Below are 11,617 nucleotides of genomic sequence, written 5' to 3'. Positions count from 1 at the left end.
TTTAATTGGAAAGAGCTTTTGGAACTGAAAAACAGGAGTTACTTCTTCAAGCCTCATCTGCCACTCCCCGGTACTCACCCGCCTCGTACAGAAATTGAACTACTTAGCATTGCACAGAACACGACTCTCTCTCACGCCTCCATTCCTTTGTACGTGCGTGCGGTTCCCTTTGCCTGGAGCGCCCTTATCTCGGCTTCTCTGTCTAGTGAACTCCTACTCGTCCTCCAAGACTCAGCTCAGACGTCATCATCACCTTCTCTAGGAAGGCTATTCTGAGATGGGCAGAGTAGCGGTCCTTCCTCCCATCTTTTTAGCTTCCTCAGCGTTCCCCCAAATAATTCTAACATTGCATATGGCATTTTTTGTTTGTTTGTTTACTTTTCTTCCGCTCCTCTAGACCGTAAATTCCCCAAAGGCCAGGATATCTGTTCATCATTGTACCTTCTATACCCAACACCTATACCTATGATTAGCACATATTAGGCACTTGATTAGATCAATAAGTGAATGTGTTAATTCCTCTAACAGGGCAGTTTGGACCGTACTCTCAAGCTTTTCAAAAGCTGGTCCTCTATTTGGAGTGTTCCAGGATGGAGGGAGATTCCCGCACCCCCACCCCGACCCCCCCGCAACTGCCTCGGTTTGGAGAAGGGAAGTGATTATGGTGTGGTGAAGAGTTACTCCTTCAGGGTTAAACTGTCATTTACCCGCCTTGGCACAGAGAGGGTTACAGCGACGCGGAGGCGGAGCCATGTTGGTGCCACCTGCTCCGGGGCGGTCTGGCGCACGCGCCTTGGCATCTAGATGGTGGCTACCTGCGGGGCCCGGGCGGAGGAGGAGCGCTTGCGCTCTGGGCCTTTTCCGCCGGGGGAAGTCTCGGCGGGGCGGGGCGGGGCGGGGCCGCGCGGGGAAGTTCTCGCGGGACCCCGACGAGGAGCGGAAGCCAGGCGGCTGTGCTGCTTCGGCGAGCGGGCGGCGGCGGCAGCAGCGGCGAAGACTGAGACGGTGACGGCGGCGGGAAAAGGCGCTGCCCTCGGGGAGCAGCAGCGCGGCGGCCGCTCGCACCGCTGCAGAGGGGCCGGCCGGGCGCGGAGCGGAGCAGCTGCGCCACGGTGAGTGCGGCCGGCGGCGGCGGCGGCGACGCTGCTCCGGTGCCTCTTCCCACTCGCTCGGCAGCGGGAGTCGGCAGTCAGGGACTGGGCCCAGCCTGCCGAGGGCTGCCGGGGTTCGGGTTCGGGGCGGCGAGGCCTGGGGCGGGGGACGGAGTCCCCGAGGCTCCCGGGCTCCGCGTTTCCCTTTTTGGGGCGCTTGCTTCCTGGGGACCGTCCTCTCCCGACCCTTAGCTCGGTGCAGAGCCCCGGATCCCGGGGCAGGAGTCCGGGTGCTCCTCGTTAAATTTCACGCTTTTCCCGGAGGGTTTGCGCAGAGGGGTCGGGAGAAGCCCGGGAGCCCTTGGTACTCGTTCTGTGAGTCAGTCTGACTTGGCCCGGGAGGCGGGGGATTTGCAGCGGCTGCAAATGTGGTGATTGATGCTCTTGCGACCTGCACGGCCACCACGTCACCATCTCCTGGTGTCATTGGGCCGAATTTGGGGAGGAAACCCACCGACCCTATGAATACCATGAGTTAGAACCTTTGCTGCCGGAGCCAGTCGAGATGTCTTTTTTTTTTTTTTTTTTTTTGAAGCTACTCTGAAAAATACTTGTAAAGAACAATAAGCAGCAGTTGGTTGGAATGCTCCGAGTAAAGATCTCCGTGCGAGAGGATAGAAAAGCACTGGAATTTTTCGTTTGCAACGCTGTACATATAAGCCACATGAGTTATAGCTTGTTTAGGGAGTCATTACAAAAGTAAGATTTGCAGAGGAGCCGAAGTGCACTCGACGTCTATCTTTTAGAGCTGTTGACTCAGAAAAGAGTTTAAAAGACACATGGAAGAAGTTAGCGTATCTCTTTGGCTTTGCTGTCTCTCTTTCACTTTATATTTCAACAGTAGTTGCCTTCCCTTTCTATCTACTTCTATTTTCACTGCAGACACTAAATGCTTACTTGTGTAATGCAAGTCATTTGCCCGTCCCTCCCCCCCTTTTTTCTAATCTACTTCCCCTTCCTCCTTTTTGTCCCCTCTTTGGCATAATTTTTCTGCCGTTTGGTGCAATTCGTCTTCTCCCTCATTTAAAGATTCCGTTTTCTCTCCGGGGAAGATACCCTCTTTCCTGCTTTATCCTTCACTTTGAAGCGTCCACTGTGTTCCTTCAGTCAGCCAGAAGAGTTGCCAGAGAGTCATGCGAGACTTTAAGTTCTCCCCCTGGGAACTGGGAGGCTCAAAGGATTGAATTCATCCGTAAGTAATCAGTACTGCCACTGGGTCACAAGTGTAGCTTGCATGTGTTATTTGTGTTTTAGTTTTCTTCATTTTAACATTGTGCTTTTGTGCCTGCTTACGCTTTTCTTCCTGTGTCTCTCTTACATTAGTTAAGGAAGATTGGGTCGATTTGAGGCTTGTATGACTTATTTTTTGGCTTTTAGTGGGAGTGGTTCATGTTAAAAAACAAAAGCCAACCATACACCTATATTACAATAGAATTGAGGTAACATGAAATATTTGAGGGAATAGAATTTATTAGACCACTGATGAATTAAAACTTGCCCATTTTGACAGTATGGATTTATTCTTTACCACGGTTCTTTTAATCAGGCATCTTTGTTGTTGGGGTTTTTTTGATAGAAAGAAATAACTTTATGTGTTCCATTGCTCCTTCCCTTGTTCAAAATTTTCTGAATTCCCAAAATAAAAAACGAAGTTAATTCTTATAATCGGCTTTCTTTGATACTAAAAGCAAGCATTTAAATGCTTGAGGCAGTTTACTTCCTTAGCAAGTGTATTCAGATTTGAGGGATTGCTAGGTGTTATTTTTTTTTTTAAAGATTTTACTTATTTATTTGACAGAGAGAGAGACAGCCAGCCAGAGAGAGGGAGCACAGGCAGGGGGAGTGGGAGAGGAAGAAGCAGGCTCCCAGCGGAGGAGCCTGATGTGGGGCTCGATCCCAGAACGCTGGGATCACGCCCTGAGCCAAAGGCAGACGCTTAACGACTGAGCCACCCAGGCGCCCCGGATTGCTAGGTCTTAAATACTACTAGTTGAAGGTACTTAGCAGTTTTTCTGAGAAAAATCCTGTTACGTTGCCTGTTGTGCAGCAGCGGTTCTGATTGTTACCTAGAACAGAAGAGTAATAGAGTTTGGAGAAATTAAGTAATACAGAATAGAGACCCAGCATGCTTTCCTGAGAGAAATTAATAGTTACTTGCTTAATTCAAAAGAACTTTCTGGCACTACTGAAAGACTAATGAGAGCCCTTGGTTTTGTCAAAGTTGGCTTTTTCCTAGTTGAGCCATGTGAATATGCATTATTTTCATTTTATGCAAAGCTGTGCATTATCTGGAATGCAAAGTTTAAAACCTGGGTAAGGCATCCTTCTAGTACAGCAGTGATTCTTAAAAGTTCAGCATGCATAAGAATTACCTGTGAATCTTATTTTAAATTAGGCTCTGGGCCTAAGGCCACACTACATTGCAGAACTCCAGAAGGCATCCCACAGTGAATCAGTCTCTGAATGGGACGATTTTGATGCAGCTGGTCCAAGTACCAGAACTGTTGTTACAGAATGCAGCTGTAAAATAATGAGGCTGGAATGTGGCTTTTAATTAGTCAACTGAAGTTACACTTTCTGTATGTACAGAGTAAATATTTAAAAGCCTAATAGAATAAGTGACGATAGATGTGATTAGTCTTTATATGTGTAAATATTTGACTATTGTTAGGACTCTGATGTGGAGCAATTTAATTTTAAAGTTTATATTTAATAGGGCTGTTAATTTGCCTACCAGAAAGTTCTTCTGAGTTTGTATGTAGATGGAAGAAGATGGACGATGTAGGAACGTATGGACTGGTACTTGAAAAGGTACTGGTGATGCCGGCCAGTTAACACATCTTAGCACTTTGTGCCAGAGACTCCACGAAGGCCTTTACATGTGCTGTCTCTTTTAATCATCAAAATGTCCTATCAGGTAGATGCGTTATTATCCCCATTTTCCAGCTGAAGGAAACTAGGATTTAGGGAATATAGGTTATCTTTCCAGTGTCACCCATCTAGTGGTAATGGGACAATTGAATTCAGGTCCAACTCCAGAGCTCCAGTAAGATTTTTTAGTGTTTGTTTTTTCTAATTACAGAAGTAGTAATGAAAATACAATTGTGTGTAGTGCAGAAAGTAAAGATATTGGGGTGCCTGGGTGGCTCGGTCGGTTAAGCATCTGCCTTTGGCTCAGGTCAGGATCCCAGGGTGCTGGGACCAGGTCCTGGCATTGGGCTCCCTGCTCAGTGGGGCGTCTGCTTCCCCCCCCCACCCCCCGCCGCCGGTTCATGTGAGAGCGTGCACGCTCTCTCTCGCTCGCTCTCTCTCTCTCAGATAAATTAAATCGTAAAAAAAAAAGTAAAAATATTTTGTGATCTTGCTCCCGGAGATAACCATTGTTAACCTTTTGGTTTTTTTTTTTTCTTTAGCCCACACTAATAAATACTATTTTGCGTTATGGAAAAGGGATAAACTAATTTTTCTGTATTTTTGTTTTTAACTTGATAGTATCTCTTGGTATTTACATAGAAAGATATTTCATAGATATTCTCATGGTTATGGATCAGATATATATATATTTGGCACATGGTATTTGTCATGATTTCAGTGAGATAAAGCTAGGAATTGGGATTGCTTGTGCAAGGATATGTATTTTAAAATTGTCAACATAAAATTACCGTATTATAGTATACTACTGTAAAACTACTTTCCAGAAAAATTGAACTGATTAATTCCCTGCTGCAGTGTGGGCTCTGTGATGTTTTTATTATTATAATACAGTACCAAGCACATTGTCAGGCATATAGCAGCTGCTCAAAATGTTAAATGGACAAAGATTGGCCAAAGAATCAGTGTGTTCACCCAGAGTCTTGCAGAGACTAAATACTATAAACCTTTAAAAATTTTGCCAATTAGTAGGTGAAGGAAATCTCATTGCTTTAATTTGCAGTTTTTAACAGTGAAATTGAACATCTATGTTTTAAGTAGAATCACATTTAACTTATTTTGAGTAACTTAATGTCGGGCCCTGTTCAAAGCACTTCACGTATATTATCTGTATTACCTAGTAATGAGTGAATATTATAAAGTAGGTGATACTATCCCCATTTTACAGATGAGAAATGGGGCTTGTTTAAAAGCCTTGCCCAAGGGACCAAAAGGGTGGCTCAGTTGGTTAAGCATCTGCCTTCAGCTCAGTTCATGATCCTAGGGGCCTGGGATCAGTCCCACATCAGGCTCCTTGCTCAGCGGGGAGTTTGCTTCTCCCTCTGCCTGCGCGTGCTCTCTCTCTCTCCCCCTTTCTCTGACAGTAAAGAAATAAAATATTAAAAAAAAAAAAAGTCTTGCCTAAAATTATAGCCGGTAAGCATCCAGGTCAATACTTGAATCCTGGTCATCCTGCTTTTAGAGACCATGCAGACACTAAGCTATATTGCCCAGTGAGTGTTGTGTATTTTATTTTCTGTGAATTTTGGGAAGAAAAGAGTTAAATGGAAGAAAGAAAATAAAGTCCTACAAATACCTTTAGGGGACTGCATTTTAGGATTCAGTGCACATTGCTTGAAATGAACAATTCAGGCTGCACTTGTGTTCGTTTAGTGTGTGTGTGTGTGTGTATGTTTTAAGATTTTATTTATTCACTTGGACAGAGCACAGGCAGGGGGAGCAGCAGGGAGAGGGAGAAGCAGGCCCCCTGAGGAGCAGGGAGCCTGATGTGGGGCTTGATCCCAGGACCCAGAGATCAGGACCTGAGCCTAAGGCAGACGCTCAACCCACTGAGCCACCCAGGTGCCCCTGCACTTGTGTTCTTAAAATTTGCTACTTGTGATAGACTGCAGGGTGTACGCTGGAACAGCTTAACCATTCTCATTAGAGTTAGTGTTAAACGTACTCTCAACCCATTTTCTGTTAAAATCGTTATACATTACGTCCACTTTCAGTTTTCTTCTTTTAGTAATTAGTGTTGTGTATAAGGTAGGTTTTTTTTTGTAGGTTTGTTGTTGATTGTTTTTGTTTTTTGGGTTTTTTGCCTTTAATGAAACATACCCTTTTGAATTCCTTTAGCCCGTGTGCTCTTTTCTGTGGCTAGCCTGATAAGCTGGCCCCTTCAGGTTTTCTCCATGAGCTGCTCATTTTTATTTGGCACTGCCACAGAAGTATTGATTGTGCCTGGTTTTCATTTCTCTCAAAGTGTATCTGACAAAGCAGTAGTTACTTGAAACATGATTTCAAGAGTGTGAGTCTTATACTTTCTCTAGGAATCCTGTGGTAGATGAGTTGGGTCACAGGAAAACCCAGTGTTGAAAACTGTCTTGGTTTTTATGCTATGGCCATTCAGTTACACTGCAGTTGTCTGAAATCCCGAATGACATAGAAGTTTATGCCCTGTTACAACATACTACCTTGACAGTGACAACGCTCTGAGTTTCTGATTTTCTGATTTCTGTTTTTCAAAAATGAAACGCCGTATCTTTGTTAGATCTGCTCAATTCTTCAGCTTCCCATCATTGATACATAGTCCCAACAGTCAGCCCTGGAGACCAATTAAAATGAATGACCCGGTCAGGTAGGAAATATCGAAAGTATCGACAGGCATTTAGCAGAGATCTTGGAGCATTTATAACAAAATAAAAATAGGTATGCACATTGGAAAATAGGCAAAAAAGGAAACGGAGTTATTAATGCCAGGAAAAAGTAAAGGATTGTACTAGAAAGGAAGGTTGCTTGTAATATATTTAAATCAGCGGTGAAGAATTTGTTGTAATGTGAAACTGCTTAAACCGGAATACATGGTATTACTGGATGGGGGCAAGGGGAAGCTGTCAGGGTAAACGTCTTCCAAGTGATAGGTCATGGCTGGAATAAACTAAGAAACAGCAGTAAAAGTATATCATTTAGAAATACTGTAAGTAAATACAAAGAGAAAGTTAAAAACAAAATTGAGGGTGATTGCTGGTAGGTGTTGGGGTGGGAAACTGCCCTTTTTTATAAGCCTTTTAAAAGCGGTGACATTCAAAATTATATACATGGATTAGTTTGATTAAAAAAAAAAACTACAGGGGCGCCTGGGTGGCACAGCGGTTGGGCGTCTGCCTTCGGCTCAGGGCGTGATCCCGGCGTTATGGGATCGACCCACGTCGGGCTCCTCTGCTATGAGCCTGCTTCTTCCTCTCCCACTCCCCTGCTTGTGTTCCCTCTCTCGCTGGCTGTCTCTATCTCTGTCAGGTAAACAAATAAAAATCTTAAAAAAAAAAAAAAACTACAGAGAGAATAAGTAAAGGGTGTTTAAGGACGCACAACAATAAATACTCTGAGGGGTGCCTGGCTGGCTCAGTTGGTAGAGCATGCGACTTGATCTTGGGGTTATGAGTTTGAGCCCCATATTGGGTGTAGAGATCACTTAAAATTTTAAATACTCTGAGACTAATCTTCATATATATTTTTTAATATTTGCTAGAGCTCTGTCTTCCCTCTTTAGAGCCAGCCCCTCATGGGATATCATAGGTATGACCTGATAGAATAAACATTGGTTTGGTTGATTAGTTTACCTGCAGTAGAATGTTTGGCTTTCAGAATTTGACTGAAGGACTTTTTATTACCAGGTTATTTCTTCCCTCCTTGGTAACACTCATTTCCTTTGAATCTTAGTATTCCCAGCTGGCTTACTGCTTAGTCCATTTGCAGCTATGCTTGATTAATGCCCCAATTGTTAACTTTAGAACAAAAGAGTAATAATCACCGTGCCCCTCAGATGAGCTTTCTGCCAGGTGGTAATTATCCAAGAAGGGTGTCACTATAAAAATCTGTCCCCATTCTGCCACTGTCAGTGTTGTTCTCTGCTTTTATTTAGCCTGTATGAAAAACACTAACCGAAAACAAGAATGGGGCTTTATTTTCCTTTCGGCAGTCAAAGGTCTAGGTTATGTCCATGGCTGGAGACTATATGCCCACAGTTCACCGTCACCTAGTACACTGCCTAAGGGTTATTACAGTTTTTACCTGCAAAATGCAATTTGGTTCATTTTAGAACCCCTTTGGCTCTGAGAAAGGCAGCTGTTGTCAGGGTAACTGTGAGAGGCTTCTGTTTGATTCACTGGCACCATCTCCCTGCACTTTCTTTCCCCAGATAAGGCATCTGGCAGCTCAGATTCTTAAAAAGGGATTCCTTTCAAGTGTAGTGAGGACTTCAGCTTTGCTCCCTAGGGTAGCTGGAAATAATGTAGAGGCTACTTCTGATAATGCTGAACCGTGGACATCTATTTCAAGGGCTTTTGGGACTCCAGAGCCTTGGGGGTCTTCAGGGAAGAGGGTGCCGTAGGCAAGAGCAGGTCTTCACCAACAAAAGGCTCTGACGCTGGATCTCCTTTTTCTGGTTACCTGAGCTTGCCGGTCACAGTTTGGAAGTGATAGAGGGAGAGCTGCCTTGCTCAGAATAGCAAATTGAAATTTAAAAAGGAGTTCCGGGGTTCACTTTCTCCTGGTTTCCTAGGAGCAGACCAAGGGTTGGTGTCTGAGAACAGTTCAAGCAGCTCAGGACCAAAGCCGGAATTGCTTGCTTTTGACTGGAGAGGAGACCCAGCGTTTTCAAAAGACTAGAAAGCTTGGCAGGGAGAAGGGAAGGAGTTGGGCCCGTGGCACTGAGAAAAGCGGGGTGCCATCCCCAGGGCAAGGCCGTTCTTTTAGTGGACTGCATTTCGGGCCGGAGGAGCGAGCGTAAGGGACGAGGGAGGAAAGGCGGAGACTGAGCGGGTCTCCAGCCGGTTCCTGCACATCGCGCACACCCAGCGGGAAGGAAGAGGAAGTGTGTTCTGGACTAGCTCGAGCGGCGGCCGCCATTGGCCGGCGGGCCTGTCAGTCGCCTGGGGGCTGAGACTGCGAGGAGGAAGGAGGCGATCCGGGCTCCTGACTGCGAGCGAGGGAGGCGGGCCGAGCCAGGCCGAGCCAGGGGGCGTGGGGGCTGGGGCGGCAGGCCGATCGGCAGGGCGGGGCTGCCTTCGGTGCTGGCCACTTCTCTCACCCATCCCTCTTGTGATTCAGGGTGGCATTGTGTGTCCCGGAGTGCACGAGCGAGTCCCGGGAGAGCGGCGAGGCCGAGCCCAGAGCGCTGGGTGGCTTCGGCAGGGAAGACTCCCTTCCCCCGGCTTCAGGCTGCTGAGCCCTGAGCAGCGCTCAGGATGGAAGCCATCGCCAAATATGACTTCAAAGCTACTGCTGACGACGAGCTGAGCTTCAAAAGGGGGGACATCCTCAAGGTAAGTGTGGTGCCACGCAAATGCTGAGATGGCCTCCTCTTGTACTCACCTACCTTCGTTTTCCCTGATAACACAAAGAAGCCGAGCTCGTCCTTTCTCATTGCCCACTTTTCCCATTTACTGTGGGGCGGGCTCTGGGTAGCTGACATAGATGCCGAGTGGAATATTAAATATGACTTAAGAGGGTTAGTGTGATGTATGGTCTTTAACTGCCTTTGTGTGAATGCCTCGAGTATTTCTATTTGCTTGTTGGTTGGAAATTCAAGGAAAGTCAAAGCAGCGTGATTGTAACTAGGAGAAGTGTATGTATGAGTGGACTGATTAATCCTTGTAGGGTCTTATTAAGCGTTGGGGGATTTTTTTTTTAAAGACTTAAACTTGAATTATTTATGTAAAAGCACTGAATTAGTCTTATTTTACCTACTCAAAAGACATTTGCAATCCAGAACCTGATGCAAGTTGGTTAAAAATGAATTTCCTCTAGTTTAGAGAGGTGGTTGTTAGAAGGACATGCCAAAATTCATTAAAGAACCTCAGTGTCTTTTAATACTTCGTCAAAAAACTAGTGGAGTTCTAAATCCGAAGGTTCATCTTGCTGTTGTACGAGTCAGATGGCGATTTTCTGAAAAGAAACTTGAGCAATTACCCCGTATTACACTCTAATTGCACAAAAGAAACCTGCTGACAGTTTAAAAATAAGCTGCTTTCCAGTTTGCAGCTCATTCTGAGCCCAAACTATTTACATGAGGATTCGCTTTCCACCTGGCACATGGTAATTATGTTGTTTACCCAATTGACGGCAGCAGCTTGCCCTTTTGGATATGTAATTTATTTTTACAAGGGTGGGTGTTATCGAATAATGTGTCAGCTCTACAGGAGGAGAACCTGAAGTTTAGCGTTCGCATATTCCATGTTCACTGCCTCTCAGGTTCTGACATTTTTTCCCCAGAGCCGTAGTCTGGTGGTTGGGAGTTTGCTACCCATTTGTTTCCTACCCCTGAGTGAAATTATTAAAATTTTACAAAGAGGAAGAAAGTGGAAATGTAGAAGTGTGGTCCCCTATAAAAAGACTGATTTTTTTTTCTTTTTTGAGTCCTGCCGACCTGTGGGTAGTTACTATTTTGCTCTCCTTGCTCGAGGCGTAGAGTTCCACTCTGAAGTGTCTTGATGTTAGAAATGTAGGTTGTACTTCATAGAAGGCAGTATTGAAGAGCCCTTTAAGGAGAAGGGAAGTGTTTTTTTCAGAGCTGTTTTTGTGAAGCCAAGCTTCCCGAGGATATTCTCTAAGTCAGCACTGAAGTGTCAGAAAGCAGACAGAACCAGCTGTAGGTTTTAGAATAACATACGTTTTTTGTTTCTATTTTCTTAGCTAGAAGTCAGAGCAAAGGAGCAAACTTAGACTGTTAAATTACTCTGTATCATTGGTGTACAGAGGAGTAATTTGATGTTTCCATAGGTGATTAGTTTTCAGCAGATAGCCAGTCATGGTGTAAGATTGGCTACTGAAACATTGTACACCTGAAACTAATACAACACTGTATGTTAACTATAATGAAATTTTTAAAAAGATTGGCTGCTCAGGTACTCACATCTGTACCCTGTACAAAAACCCTGTGGGAACATTTTTCCCCCCGATGCAAACTTAGGTTTCTCCGTTAAGCTTACCAAGAAGCTTGAACCTGGAAGCCTGGTAGTTCATATTTTTCTCCAAGTTTATCCCATTATGTATTTAGCACTAAAGCAACAAAATGAAACTAGGGATTTGAGGTCTCTTTTTAATAATTTTTAGGCAAGAACCTTCCCTGTTAACCACTGAAGTTTATCTTAGACCTAGACCATAAGCATTTCATAAGTTCTCCAACTTAAATTAGTAAACTCTTGAACAAGTGTGAAACCCTTCTCTCCCATCCTATAATTAGAGAAGATGATACTGTTTAACATTCCCCCAGAAATTTTTCTGATGGGAGAGAAAGTGAGTCAGAGTGCTCACATTTACTTCCAGATTTTCTTTGGGGAGAGAAAAATGCATATATTTGGTTTTTTCCAATTTGGTAGATAACTGGCATATGAAGTCATAATGTCATTATTACTTTTGAATGGTGACCGTTAGCTGTTTATTAGTAATCTTGTGGCTTTACTCCAAAAAAAAAAAAAAAAAGTGACAATACAGTAGTTACCCTTTGTCTCGAAATTCTGTGAAACAGCTGAGTGAAAAGGAGGGACATTGCT

At 44.5% G+C, this 11,617-nt stretch overlaps 1 protein-coding gene across 3 annotated transcripts in view; it reads left to right on the top strand.

Moving 5' to 3' along the window:
• Positions 1-917: 917 nt before the first annotated feature.
• Positions 918-11,617, top strand: part of GRB2 (growth factor receptor bound protein 2) — a 72,071-nt gene continuing 61,371 nt past the window's right edge. Inside the window, exons 1-2 of one of the 3 annotated variants that reach the window (XM_034641690.1) lie at positions 918-1,112; positions 9,174-9,388. In XM_034641690.1, coding sequence (XP_034497581.1) covers positions 9,311-9,388 — 78 coding nt within the window. In that variant the 5' untranslated portion in view covers positions 918-1,112; positions 9,174-9,310. Of the gene's footprint in view, positions 1,113-2,167; positions 2,344-9,173; positions 9,389-11,617 lie in introns of those variants that run through there. The other 2 variants (XM_034641689.1, XM_019800317.2) reach the window with 2 other exon arrangements.

This window comes from Ailuropoda melanoleuca, chromosome 13, assembly GCF_002007445.2.
Source record: "Ailuropoda melanoleuca isolate Jingjing chromosome 13, ASM200744v2, whole genome shotgun sequence".
Lineage (NCBI taxonomy): Eukaryota > Metazoa > Chordata > Mammalia > Carnivora > Ursidae > Ailuropoda > Ailuropoda melanoleuca.
This window is presented reverse-complemented; position numbering and strand designations above follow the sequence as displayed.